Raw genomic sequence first — 15588 nt, forward strand, 5'->3', positions numbered from 1 at the left:
CTTTTGCCCTGCAGGATGCCCTACAAAAGGAGCTGAGTCACCCCGAGGAGGCGGGAGTTCTGACACCGGTTCACCACAGTCACTGGGCTAAACCCAATGTTATCCTCGAAAAACCGAATGGGTCTCTCTGGGTATGTGGCAATTTTAAGGCCACCGTCTTTGCCCAGTCTGTCGTTGACTCTTACCCTATCCCCAAGGTCGATGATATTCTGTCTAAGTTGCGGGTGGAAAGATCTTTGACAAGATTAGTCTTTGCCAAGATTGATCTTTGGGAAGCAGACCTCCAGCTGTCGATCAACACTCCCTCTCATGAGTTCCTCGTCATCAATACTCCCTTTGGGGATATTCCGGTACAACTACCTGCCATTTGGGATCACCAGTAGTTTCTGGAGTCTTTGAATCAGGACGTCTCTGGCACGGCCAATTACTTGGATGACATCTTAGTTGCAGGGATCTCGGCCCCAGACCTATCGCGGAATCTTTGGCAACTGTGGTGCAACAGGAACAAATGTCAATTTTTTGCCTCATCATCGCCTGCTTTAAAAGAATGCTCCCCGCACCTGGTTGCCAGAATGTTATTGGGCTTTCCAGCGTCTCAAATCTGCTCTTCTCGCTCCACATTCCTTGTCCCATATGACTCCATCAAGCCTCTTATTTTGGCTGTTGATGCATCAGATTATGGGCTTAGGGCTGTGTTGTCTCATACCATTGACAGTGTTGAGAGCCCACAGGCTTTCACCTCAGAAACCCTATTACATGCACAGTGCAGTTATAGCCATGTCAAGAAGGAAGCCTTAGCCATCATCTTTGGATTCAAGAAGTTCCACAACTTCATCTATGGCCACCAGTTCACGATCTACATGGACCACAAGCCCTTGGTCTCCATGTTTGGTGCCACATCCACCATCCCTTCCTGGGCCGCTCGCCACCTGCAGCACTGGGGATTGTTCCTTGCAGGGTACACCTACATCATCAGTTACCAGGCCACGGGCCTCCATGCCAACACCGATTTTGTTTCTTGACTTCCTGTGGGGGCCAATTCCAACTTCGATGTTGATCCGGTTGCGTGTTTTCATCCATATAGCGTCGTCTACTCCACCATTGCCGCACTGCCAATGAACGCCCGGCTCATCGCACAGCACATGTCTTCAGACCCGGTTCTTTGGACAATTCTGTGCCACATTCAACTTGGGTGGCCCTCCGATCATCGTCAGGTCTCAGACCCTGAGGTTTGGGCTTACTGGCCTCGCCGCAACGACTTTTCCGTCTGTGATGGGGTTCTTCTTCTCTTAGGGGACGCTCATCATTGGCGTGTTGTCATACCATCCTCACTCCATCAGCGGGTCCTCGTGCTCCAACATTTTGGGCACTGGGGGATCGTCCTGACAAAGTGCCTCACCCGGCAACATGTCTATTGGTGGGGAATGGATGGTGACATCACCCAATGGTAGGTTCCTGCTCCTCCTGTCAGCATCAGCAGTCAGCAATGCCACGATGCCTGCTTCTGTGGCCTCCGACTGCCGCCCCATGGTCCTGGCTCCACCTGAATTTTGCGAGTCCATTCCTAGGATCCTACTGGCTGATTTTGATGGATGCCAGCAGTGGTTTTCTGTACATCACATGCATGCCCTCGACAACTACCTCTCACATTATTCAAGACCTCTCTCATATTTTCACCATCAAGGGTCTGCAGGAAGTGATTGTGATGACCACCAGCCTGCAGTTCACATCGGCATAGTTTACTTCCTTTTGTGCTACATCGGGCATCCAGCTGCTCCAAATGACACCATTCTGTCCTGCATACAATGGGTTGGCTGAAAGATTTGTCTGCACATTTAAATTGCAGGTGTCCAAACTGTGTCAGCATCACTCCCAGGCAGCTGCCCTCGACCTCTTCCTGTCTACTTATCGTTCCTCTGGTCTCAAGGGGTCCTCTCTGGTGGAGAAACTGCATAGCCACCCTCATCAGACACCCTTGTCACTCCTGTTTCCTGCTTGCCCACGTGCAGCTGCTCCAGTCTCGGTGCAGCTGCTTTTCTTTCCCCAGGATCCAGTCTGGGCATTGGTGTTTCCCAAGAGCTGCCCACGCTGGGTTCCTGCCCAGGTCTCCACGCTTCTCGGCCGCACCATGGCAACTGTCGCGTTCAACGATGGTTCCCTCTGTCAGAAGCATTTCGACCAGCTATGGCACCGTTGCCGGCCAGGCCCTTCGGTCTGGGGTCTTGCTGGAGGCCAGGGGCTCATCGGACTTCCCTTCGCCTTTGCCTCCGCCGCTGTCACAGCCACCACAGTTGCAGCCGCTGCCACCACAGCTGCTAACACCAGCTTTCGCATAGTCCCTGTGGGCGGGTCCCTCGCCTATGGATGCTATGGATGTTGATGAGTGAGGCTCCCCTTGCCACCGGCACCTCCGCCGCCACCCATGGTCTCGTTCCACCAGTGGAAACTGATACTGATGTCAAGATGTGCATTCATCTCGCCTGTGGGAGGGGTGGTGGGGAGAACTGCTGCAGTCACCACAAGCGTCTACTGCAGTGGCAACTCTGCTGGCAGACCAGTGATGCGGGTTGTCGACTCCACAGTGAAGTCTGGCCGACGCAAGAGTGTTTACAAGCAAGAACCACAGTTGACAACAAACACATAGGTATGGCCAATGTCCATAAGAGGGCATCAACCAGCAGCAGAGGAAGGGGGCGCAACGATCAATGAACTATTTTTTGGTGATCATGGGTGCAAACAGTCCTGGAAATATCCTTCCGCCCAGGGCTAGAACAGCTGGTGCCCGGCCGTTCAGCAGGCGGTCTTTGACTCATCAAGTGTGGATAGGAGGAGGAGGAGATTAGTGTTTAACGTTCCGTCGACAACGAGGTCATTAGAGATGGAGCGCAAGCTCGGGGTGAGGGAAGGATGGGGAAGGAAATCGGCCGTGCCCTTTCAACGGAACCATCCCGGCATCTGCCTGAAGCGATTTAGGGAAATCACGGAAAACCTAAATCAGGATGGCCGGAGACAGGATTGAACCGTCGTCCTCCCGAATGCGAGTCCAGTGTGCTAACCACTGCGCCACCTCGCTCGGTCAAGTGTGGATAGGATCGGCCAGTACAGTGGTGTGCCACCTCGACCATCCTCTCTTCCACAATGATTGTGAGATGTCGCTTCCGTCGTGTTAGGCTATCTACCAGCTGCTAACAGCTGATTTCCACATGGAACAGTTATACGGGTATAGAGTTGAAGGGAACTCTGATTATATGAATTAGTTGTTATTTGCTTGATCTGCAGAAGGGATCATTATTGTTTTTTTGGTTCTGAAGAGTGTGTTTCTGTTGGTGGTTTATTATAGTTTCCTTAGTAAAAAAAGTTGGCAAAACGAGTTGGTTCTTGCTCTGTAGATTTAGCACACAAGCTGACTATGGGTGAGCTTTCAGAAATGTGTGAGCAAGTGCAAAACATTCAACAACTTGAGTCTTCATACCTAGATCAATCAGAAGATTAAATGACAGTTGCAAACTTGAAACAAGGCCTCAGTTCAATTGAAAAATGGTCACAAATTTAACAAACAATAGATTTCAACAAAATGCACATTTTTCTTACAAAATGAGGAATAAAAAATTCATTAGTGTGCTATGAGGAAATATTGCATAAGAAGAAGGGAAAAAAACCTGATTCATCAAACGAATTGTTAGATTTCATGAAGTCTTCTACATTACAATAACTTATGACGCAATGCATCATACTGAACTGCAATATAATTTGTTGTATTGCTGAACATTTTATTAAATAGTTTTCTTCTACATCACATTGTTTTCTTTAGTCTCTGCTCCCAGTTTAACATAATTTGTATTTATATGCAAACCTGGAACACGATTTGAGTTCAACTTACAGGGTTATCGCTCAGTCCCACATATTGCATAAGTCCAGGTTATTAATGTACAACCAAATTGCTAGGTGGAGAAAGAAGGAGAAAAATATTGGCTGCAGCCTTGTTGAAGAAATTGGCCTGGCCTTCATGTAGCAGCTGCTACTTATTGTTTTGATTTATTGTAGTGACATCCATGTGATTGCGTGTAGGTGCAGGGAGCATCCTCCATGAGAGGATTTGAGAATGGGAAGTAATGTGCACAGTAACACCTTTCTCAGTTCTTCTATACACTTTTGGCAGTAGATTAAAAAATAATATAGGACATTTAGTTTCTTTTAATTGAGTGTAGATGTTAAATCTAAATACATAAATTGCTGAAATTCAATTACTACATGGAAAAACTGAATTATTCTGCATACCTTGCGAACAAGAGGACTCATATCATATGATACAGTATTAAGTAGTGTCATGGCAATGGTGTGATCGATATTGTTGGCATGCTCACTTCTTTCGGTGACAGAGTTGATGAAAGTTCCCAATGCATACACAGCTGCTGCTCTAACCTGAAAGTTCGGAACATAAAAATATACAATTATATTAGCAAGGGAGAAAAACAGTAATTTCAATGAGTAGAAAATGACATTTTAAGAAAATATGTTACTAATTCTATCATGAAGGGAGCTAGAAGTAATGAACAAACATATCGAGTACTTCACTATTTTCAGCTTTTGATGTAAGCAAATCTTTGTTATGTCTGTGAGACCATTACAGTTGATTAGCCTTTTTTTCTGGAATAAAAGGATGATTGGCAAAATATGACTTCTGTTATAACAGAATACATGCAAAACTCTGAGGATTGGAAAAGAATCACAGTATATTGGTTTAATTGGATCAAAAAGTGAAGCAGCAACAAAGGAATAAGGAAGAGAGTATTGTCTAACACTAAGAAGAAGTCCATAAAAGGGTGAGGCAGAACAGAAATAGACACAAAAACAAGAGAAATGATGGTAAATATCATAAAACGTATGGAAGATGTAATGGAGTCTAACTGTAAAAAAGTTAAACCATTAACAAACAACCGAAGGCATAAGAGTAATCAATCATCATATACAAGAGTCAGTTAAAAAGTTTACCCTTGAAAAAACAAAATTGCATAATTAATTTTTTTTATTTGCAGATACATGTCTGGCGCCCTAGTATACACTGAAAGATTCATAACGTGGGTCATTATGTGGAAACTCAATTCATGCATTTGAAGGAGAAGAAGACTGTGACAGTTGAAACACCCCCATTATGTCCTTTATTGGGTTTTGCGTGATTACCAAAGCCACCAAACAGTTAATTATTATAATTATATGACCGTGTGCTTAATGGATGTAAGGCTATCGGTTTTCCTGCTGTGGCTTCGGTGGTATTTCAACCAAGTGCGGCTGTCCTGAGACGGAATAGTTAATGACTGAAAGTTGTCTATTATTAAAGACCATACAGGTTGCAATGTACAAACTGTATTGTATTTTCTATGAACACACAAATTCTGAGGCAGTTGCTACCTTTGCCTCACACGTCTAATTATGGTTATATCTTTTATTGGTTGCTGATTTTAAGTACTTCATCACACGCAATGATGATGGTTAACATTCACAACAATACTCACTGCAATCCATGGTTGTTGCTGGCTGACACAGTTGAGCGAAACACGTTATTCGGCCCTTGTCACTTTTGGTTTCATATCTCTCACGAATTGGTAATGATGAGGGCTCACCCCACGACGATCAGGGGGATACGCTCATTTGTCATACTCCGGTGAATTTACCGTTTACTACTCACTCGACCACCATTCTTGCCTGTCTCTCCAGTACCACTGCTCACTCGACACTCATCTCATTGCCTCCTGCAGTGCTCGACAATCGACTCCTGTCTGCTATCGACCTGCATGTTGGATACTAATATCTATGTTTGTGGGGTCACAGATCCGTTACACAGTCCATGCTGAGTTGGCGGAAGTGCATGGCAAGCACGCACCTTTATACGACACAGTTCTAACGTGGTGCAGCTGCTTCCAGTGAAGTGTGAATGATAAAGAGTAGAGGAGTAGACCATCTCTCTGTGAAGAACCAGGAATCACAAGAGACGTGGAGGCCCTAGTGCTCGAAGACCAATGTATCACAATCAGGTAAAACAGTGGATAAAATTAAAATCAGTCATGGATCAGATTTCCACATCCTGCATGACATTTTGAATATTTAAAAGGTTGCTCATTGTTCACCACAAGTACTAACATCCATTAAAAAGCCCTCCAAACAAAGGCAGCAGAAAAATGTTGTGGCTGTGTCAGACAAATATAGGTGACTTCTTTAGCTGTTTAATCACTTTGGATGTGTGCTGGGCATATAACAATGATACCAGGACAAGGGGGCATAGCAAGCAGAGGGAACAGGAAGAGTCACCACTGCCAATAAACGAGATGCTCAGTGTGTTTGAGACTGATATGGTGTAGTGCTAAAAGATTAGACTCAAAAGAGGCAAACCATCAGGTGAGCCTACTACCAAAATTCCCAGATGAGGCTTGAGAAGTTGTCAAGACAAAGTATCACGGGACAGTATCCGAGGCGGAGTTTTTGTTTCATGACAATGTTACAGCTCATTCTGTGAGGAACACAGTCATGTATGCTGCTATGTTTTTGAGGATGTTTTTAACATACGTTCGAAATCTGTCAGCTGGCCTTGATTTTAACTTTTCTTGTGTCACTTTTGGTGATGAAGTCTTGAGGCCAACACTATGCCTATGTCAGATTTTGTTATAATGCTGTTTTCTGCTTGCAGTTTTTTCTTTACAGTTTTAAGTTTTGTTCGTCATAATTATATTTGAATTTATCTTTTTCAATCTGTGTTGGTTTGTTTTAATTTCTTCTTTTATTAATTCCTTAGTTAGCTCTGCATGTACATTACTGCTGTCATGTTTTCTTCTGCAGTGAGAATATATTCAAATTCTATAATGAGATCTTCTATTTGTTGTTCATTTGCTGGTGAGTCAACATTGTGTCTTAAATCTTTTTCCAAGAGAAGTTGTTCATTTCCATTTAGTACTGTATCTGTAAGACTGACTGCCCTTGGATAGGAATGGTGTGTGAATGTGTTTGTTGTTATGAAGTTTTGTGTGGTGCAATTTGAGATTTACATGTTTCTTATTATGCTTTAGCTACATTTTGTTTGTTGTATTGCATATCCAGCATTTGACTTTTTCCATGATGGACATGAAAATAGCAGGATTATTTCATTTTTGTGCTATATGAAGTATCACCTTCAGATGGCACGAAAATTAATTTGATGTAGAAAGTATGCACAGCGTTATCCCTGTTAATGGAATGAGAAAACTAATTGAAGGAAACCTGAAGATACAAAACCAGCTACCTCACAAACACACACACAAATAATAAAACTGCCACAGTTAATACTACAACAAAATTATTTTGAATTCAATCACAAATACTAAATACAAGAAGAAGGTTTGCCGAAGGGGTTCACCTATTTCAGGAACACTAGCCAACATTTTCTTGAATCATATACAAAAATGACTACTTGAAGACATAATAACAAAGAAAAGTTGCATCATTATTTACTGGTGCAGGTACATGAATAACATAATATGCGTGACAGACGAACCCCAAAATAAGATACAATAACTATAGAAAGACAAATATGATGCAGATGGACATGAAGTTTACAACATAAGAAAAGCAAGAAAACAAACTCAACATTCTAAACATAACCATAAGAAAAAACAACCACAACCACACATTAGACATAAACAGAAAACTCACAAGTGACACTATCTTAAATCTACCTCGAACCACCTGCAATATCAGAAATTGGCCACAGTAAAAAACATGTTAAACAGACTGAACAGAGCCCCCAAAGCAATTCTGATTACCAAAAGGAAGTGGCCATTACGCAACAAATAGCTTTAAAAAAATGGACACAGTAAACACTGGTAGAAAACTAAACAGAAAAATAATACGCAAATAATGAAAAAACTAATCAAATGACATCAACACATACAACTTGCATACCAACAAAAAATGGCATACAATGGCCTACCACACCAAATTCACACATAAAATAGGTAACATAATCAAAAAGAGGCATAACCATTGCTTACAAAACAAAAAACTCAATACAAAAACACATACCAAAACTGAAATCGAAACCAGACAGATATCAGCAATCTGGTGTCTATCAGCTCTGTTGTGGTGACTGTGAAAAAATATACATTGAGATGACTGGTAGGATATTTGCCACAAGATATAAAGAACACATCAGGGCACTGAAATATGGTATAAACCATTCAACAGCATTAGAAGACCATCTAAACAGGAATATCACAGAATGGACACTATTGATGAAGATATGATCATTATAAGAATCAGTAAAGACAGAAACCTCCTATCTTTCCACAAAAATTTCTATATACACAAAGCATTAACACAAAATAAACAGTTGCACAATGACCAAATAAAGATTGGAAATCAGAAACTACATAAAATAACTGAAGAAATCACAGGAAAAAGAAAAGGGCCTTTTCCATCCTTCAACTCCCCCCCCCCTTACCCCACTCTCCAATTCACTTTCCAGCATACCACTATACACTTATGTCCACTCATCTTTGCTTCTTCCTCCCCCACCAACTCCTTCACTACTCTTATACAGTAACTAAATATACAGTAACATAACTAAACAGAACAACACACATACAATGAACTACAGAGAAAGAAAGAAAAATATACAGATAAAAAAAAATTAGTGGCAATGCTGGCAACACTACAAACACAAAACATACTTAGGAGTATACAAGTAAACAGTGAACAATGGCGTATGAAATTGTGCTTTGTTAAATGCAAAAAAATGCATAGGTTTTGCAAAGCAGTGTAAAATTAGACCACAGTTATCGGTACCTAATGAATAAAGAAACAAAAGACATGCTATCAGATGACATTTCCTGATTTACACAAAAAATGAAGCAAAAATTACTGTAAGTGAAAAATCAAAAATTTGTTAATGAACTGTTTTTTGATCTAGAAAACACATCATATTGTACATATATTTAATTAAAGACTACTAATGATGCTTTATTTAACTAAAGCAAAATGCATCTGGTGATAAAAACATGCATTTTATTGCAGTTGTAACAATGGAACAAAAAATATCCTCACAAAGTGTAAAGCACCTACAGACAATATGGCCGCACAAGTGAAGAATTGCATGGTCTCAGCTTGATTTTCTCAAGGTGATACTCAATACTTGTGCCTGTGTGTGTGTGTGTGTGTGTGTGTGTGTGTGTGTGTGTGTGTGTGTGTGATATATACAGGGTGGTCCCTTGATCGGGACCGGGCCAAATATCTCACGAAATAAGTGTCAAACGAAAAAAACTACAAAGAATGAAACTTGTCTAGCTTGAAGGGAGAAACCAGATGGCGCTATGTTTGGCCCACTAGAGGGCACTGCCATGGGTCAAACGGATATCAACTGCGTTTTTTTAAATAGGAACCACCATTTTTTATTACATATTCGTGTAGTATGTAAAGAAATATGAATATTTTTGTTGGATCACTTTTCTCGCTTTGTGATAGATGGCGCTGTAATAGTCACAAACATATGGTTCACAATTTTAGACAAACAGTTGATAACAGGTCGGTTTTTTAAATTAAAATGCAGAATGCAGATACGTTTGAACATTTTATTTCGGTTGTTTCAATGTGATACACGTACCTCTGTGAACTTATCATTTCTGAGAACACATGCTGTTACAGTGTGATACCTGTAAATACCACATTAATGCAATAAATGCTCAAAATGATGTCCGTCAATCTCAATGCATTCGGCAGTACGTGTAACGACACTCCTCTCAACAGCAATTAGTTCACCTTCCATAATGTTCGCACATGCATTGACAATGCGCTGATGCATGTTGTCAGGTGTTGTCGGTGGATCATGACAGCAAATATCCTTCAACTTTCCCCACAGAAAGAAATCCGGGGACGTCAGATCCGGTGAACGCGCGGGCCATGGTATGGTGCTTCGACGACCAATCCACCTGTCATGAAATATGCTATTCAATACCGCTTCAACTGCACATGAGCTATGTGCCAGACATCCATCATGTTGAAAGTGCATCACCATTCTATCATGCAGTGAAACATCTTGTAGTAACATCGGCAGAACATTACGTAGGAAATCAGCATACATTGCACCATTTAGATTGCCATCGAGAAAATGGAGGCCAATTATCCTTCCTCCCATAATGCCACACCATACTTTAACCCACCAAGGTCGCTGATGTTCCACTTGTTGCAGCCATCGTGGATTTTCCATTGCCCAATAGTGCATATTATGCCGGTTTACGTTACTGCTGTTGGTGAATGATGCTTCGTCGCTAAATAGAAGGCATGCAAAAAAATCTGTCATCGTTCCGTAATTTCTCTTGTGCCCAGTGGCAGAACTGTACACGAGGTTCAAAGTCATCGCCATGCAATTCCTGGTGCATAGAAATATGGTACTGGTGCAATTGAAGTTGATGTAGCATTCTCAACACTGACGTTTTTGAGATTCCCGATTTTCGCGCAATTTGTCTGCTACTGATGTGCAGATTAGCTGCTACAGCAGCTAAAACACCTACTTGGGCATCATAATTTGTTGCAAGTCATGGTTGAATGTTTCACATGTGGCTGAACACTTCCTGTTTCCTTAAATAATGTAACTATCCGGCGAATGGTCCGGACACTTGAATGATGTCGTCCAGGATACCAAGCAGCATACATAGCACACGCCCGCTGGGCATTTTGATCACAATAGCCATACATCAACACGATATCGACCTATTCCGCAATTGGTAAACGGTCCATTTTAACACGGGTAATGTATCACGAAGCAAATACCGTCCGCGCTGGCGGAATGTTACGCGATACCATGTACTTATACATTTGTGACTATTACAGCACCACCTACCACAAAGCGAAAAAAGAGGTGCAACTAAAACATTCATATTTCTTTAAGTACTACACGAATATGTAATAAAAAATGGGGGTTCCTATTTCAAAAAATGCAGTTGATATCTGTCTGACCTAGCGGGCCAACCATAGTGCCATCTGGTTTCCCCCTTCAAGCTAGACGAGTTTCATTCTTTGTAGTTTTTTCGTTTGATGCTTATTTTGTGAGATTGTTGCCCGGTCACTATCAATGGACCACCCTGTGTGTGTGTGTGTGTCGAGAGAGAGAGAGAGAGAGAGAGAGAGAGAGAGAGAGAGAATCTTTTTATCCACTTTGTCATCATCTTTTATGTTCTTTGCATTCTACCTCCACCAGTTACTTAGGTAAATATACTAAGCCTGTACTTGCCTATCATTATTTGGTTTGAAGTTTCACTATTACATGGCTTGATATAATTACTGAATACTGTTGTACTGGGAATCAATATAATTTTGAATGGACAAAACCAGATAAATCTTTTTCTGTACCTACTGACAAACTGTGAAAAGATACAGGCCAAAAACAATCAACAAACAAAACAAATTATACGGTAGTGCTTCTATTTGGTTTTAAGCTGGCGTAATTAAAATTCAGTCATCACATCAGAATATTTATGCAAATTTTAGTTTGAAGAAATTTATATTCTTACAAGAGGGAATAAATATCAGTAGTCTGTCTCTGATATTAGTTTTCTGTCAACGTAATCTATCTACAGAACTGAGGAAATGTGTATAAGTGGTTTAAAAATGTGGTTTTGATCATTCATCAAGCATAAAACTTCAAACTTCAATAAATAGTTAGAATGCAATGTATTTCACTGCTCCTTTTAGCTTGTTACCTCAGGTACAGGATCCTGCAGAAGTGTGTTCAGTTTTTCAGGAGCAATGTCACGCACTCCACACCATCTTGCTTTCTCATATTTGTGCCACAGGCGTCCCAAACAGATTGCAAGCCACTGTCGTAGCAAGGCACTGGCATCTCCAAGCTGCTCCAGGCATATGGACACCAGACTGCCCTGAAGAGCAGCCTCCTGGCCAGGGGGGTAGTCTTTCACCATGCTTGCAAGAACAAATGCAGCAAGAGTGCGATCTTCACCCTGAGAAAAAGAGCATGCCTACAGTGAAATATCAGCACACTTAGTAGTTATAATGTGGACTAAACCTGTTTCATATGAGAATCATTCTGAAAGTTTCAAAATGTGATGCAAATTCCCATTTTTCCAAAATTTTAACTTCAGTTCTTTTCATGATACTCTGCTTCAAGTTGTATGAATAAATGCATGTTTACAAAAAATTAGAGAAACCTCCATAACATGATTCCTTAAAAAAAAAAAAACTCGGCATAATAACGATACACTGAGTTGCAGACAGGCACACTCAGAAGACTGTTACAATTTAGCTTCCAGCCAAAGCCAGTCCAATCTGCTGGAGATGGCAGTCTTGAGTGCATAAGGCATGCTTGCTTGTGTGAAAGACTGTGTGTGTGTGTGTGTGTGTGTGTGTGTGTGTGTGTGTGTGTGTGTGTTTTTTGTTTTCTAAAGCAGGCTTTGACTGAAAGCTAAATTGTAACGGTTTTTTCACTGTACCTGTCTACAACTCACTGTTTCATCTTTATGGTGAGTAGCCTTTATTATATTGCTCAGTCTTCAAAAAGATTGTTTAAGAACATTGCACACACCGACCATCATTTCCATGGAATCCAAATTATGTACATGGATGATTTCTTTCAAACTGTTCTTTCCTATTGAGAATGAAGAGGAAAAAAGAGGAAGAAAAACATGACACATCATATCATGGTCTTGAAGCATATGAGATTATTTCTGTGGGGACAATGGGAGACAAATATCTCTCATGATTTTATAGTTTTCTCACATGAATTTCCAAGGTTGAATCAATTCTTTGATTCTCAATGGCTGTCAGTACAGATATTATTGAAATGGAGGAAAAAAAACTTTCTCATAATGGTATATTATACTCATTGATTAGTTTCATAGTCTTATTCATCACTACAAAATGGTCATTTTATTATCCCATTGGCTGATTTGCGAATTGACGAGGGAGCCGATACATCTGTAGAGTTTTATTTATATATTTTTTATATGTATGTTGATTGTGGGTTTGCTCCAGTGCAGTTCCAGAACAGCTGGAGGAATTTTAACCAGACTGTTCGAGCATGGATCCAGAGCACCTGGAGAAAATTTAACCAGACTTCATACACATACTATTTACTATCACGAAAAAAATACTGTGGGTGTGGGGGAACCCTAGCGCAAATAGAAGCAGAGGGTGAGTGTGGCAGTAGGTGATACGTAAAAGCAAGCATAAACCTACACTGCTTGCATAACAAAATAGTTTACATTACTTTTTATCTTCAGTTTCTTTTTTGCTTACTATCTAAATAAGTAGTCTGTAGTCTTCTTCTTCTTCATTCGTATGTTCACTGCCATTTCTTTCTTCCAAGCGCTCCTTCCGTATGAAGTCATCTTCTGAACCATCCATAGCATTGAATATGCACCACTTTTTAAATCCTTTCATTAAGAATTCGGTTGAGATTCTACCCTGGCAGTAAGGATCCACTGGCCCAGCATAGATATTGAGGGTTTTTTCAACTTTATCCCTGGAGTGAGAGCATGATCTCCTTAAAGAAGCTACTCACTGTAAAGTTACAGCAGGACAGCCATACAAGGTCTATTCATAACAACATCCATTACTTGAAGTAGTGAACAAAAACGCACTAAGCTTCCATATTTAAGACCTGCTGTAACATGCATGGGGCACACAGCTGGCATTAGACATGGGCTGCTTGAGCATATGCACTTCTGTTCACTATCCATGATGAAAGCTAACCTCATCAGTATCAAATTGGCTGCCTTCACTCATTCTTAAGACCTTAATCCAATATGCCCATACCATATCAGATGTTGATAACCTGCAAATGGAACTCGAACATCTGCAAACTTTTTTCCCTAATAATGGATATTCATCTTAGCAATTATAGAGAGCACTACAAACAAACAAACAGCAAAACAAGGAAGAAAATGAGGCCTTTAGAATGGCTGCTTATCTATCATATATTTGGAATGTCTCAGTGAAAATATGCAGAATATTAAGAAGAGAAAGTGAAAGTTATCTTTCATTTGCCTTCCACAATGGTGGCATTTTTTAGATCTGTCAAAGATGACTTAGAGCTGCATAAGGTAGGCAATTGCAGGATTCCTTGTGAATCAGGAAAATCTTACATACAGCAAACGATGTGCACTGTGCAGGACCACACTAGAATATCAGCTGCATACTTACCTCCTACGAGGTAGTAAGTCCGCTATTGCTGAACACTTTATTTCTAGTGGGCATTTGATCAAATACAATGAAGGAAAACAAAAAAGATTGTGGCCCATATGTCAAACTTCTGGATCTCCATCATCACTGAATCAGTGGAAATATGACTGTCCGAGTACCTTACCAATCGAAATGGTGGCTTCCTGTTAAATTCTGTATGGAAGTCTGTCATAAAAAAACTATGTGCTCAGCGTAGCCGGGATCGTTCTACAATTTTACTATGGAAGACAATCGATCTGATGTTGATAAAGCAAGCTTTTGCCAAGGTGCAGTTTTAAAAACAAGAGCTCAATGCGTTTTTGTCACTATTCATCTGAAGATGGCCAGCAGTTCTGCACCGAAATGATGTGACAGGAAGTTGCAGACATCCAGCTGTTTGCCTGATTTTATGGAATAACCTTCAATATATCTAGTGATGGGTCATTTGTCATTCGTCCAATTTCTTGCCCGCTAAAGGCAAGCCATGCAAGCAGTTTTTCCTTTAGTATGGTTTTCCCACAAAGAATGGGAGCAGCTCCCTTCCCTCTGATGACACCCTCAGAATTACTGTTGTTATGGGCTTTTCACTGCCAGAAATTCTTGTTGATAGTTATACTGTATTTGATGGCTTACCAAAATGAACAGGTACCTCACTGGCATTGTTCATAAAGCTTAGTAAACAGTCATACCATTATCTTTGACTGATTATATGACACTGCTGCATAAACACTTAGTTCTTTGCAAAACTTCTTGGGAAGTCACTGACCTAGTGTGGTTCTGTGTCATAATGTAACCTTCACCCTCTTCATCAACGTCACACACCATCCAGTACTTGCTCTGAATTTCATGACACAAGGCACTGGAAAATTCCTCTTTAATGCCTTTGTTCAGATAATTTCTCATGAATCCAGAAGCCTTCATTGCTGTACTGTCACACATTCTGAGCAACTAGCTGCTCCAAATAATAAAACCTTCCATGATTTGATCCCCTGGAAGTTCAGTTTCAAATACAACTGGATTCAGGTGAATTGCAGTTTACACATGGCAGATGTTCACTTTTAGCCAAAGCACTTTGTGTACATTTCCATGGTTGGCAGTATGATAAAATTTGCTACCCAGTCACCACTTATCTTTTTAAAATACAACCTCAGAAAGCTAAAATACTGAACTCCATTTTCAAGTGTTCCTTTATAAAGGAAAACTGAGGAGAACTGCCCCAATTTAATCCTGAAATAAGTATTAGTGTCCGTAGTGTTAAAAAACAGCTGAAATAATTAAAACTGAATAAAATTCCAGGGCCCAGCTGAACCCCTATCAGATTCTATACTGAATTTACAGCCCATTTAGCCCCTCTTCTAACTACAGTGTATTGTAGATTCCTTGAACAAAAAA

The 15588-nt window shown here is 40.7% G+C and overlaps 1 protein-coding gene across 2 annotated transcripts in view; it reads right to left on the bottom strand.

Annotated features, from left to right (window-relative positions):
- The window catches only part of LOC124596648 (regulatory-associated protein of mTOR), a 320526-nt gene that overhangs the window by 129957 nt on the left and 174981 nt on the right, over window positions 1-15588 (bottom strand). For both annotated transcript variants that reach the window (XM_047135883.1, XM_047135882.1), the window contains exons 12-13: window positions 11721-11978; window positions 4279-4422 (exon numbers count right to left, since the gene is read on the bottom strand). In XM_047135883.1, coding sequence (XP_046991839.1) covers window positions 4279-4422; window positions 11721-11978 — 402 coding nt within the window. The remainder of the gene's footprint in view (window positions 1-4278; window positions 4423-11720; window positions 11979-15588) is intronic.

This window comes from Schistocerca americana, chromosome 2 (genome assembly GCF_021461395.2).
Source record: "Schistocerca americana isolate TAMUIC-IGC-003095 chromosome 2, iqSchAmer2.1, whole genome shotgun sequence".
NCBI lineage: Eukaryota > Metazoa > Arthropoda > Insecta > Orthoptera > Acrididae > Schistocerca > Schistocerca americana.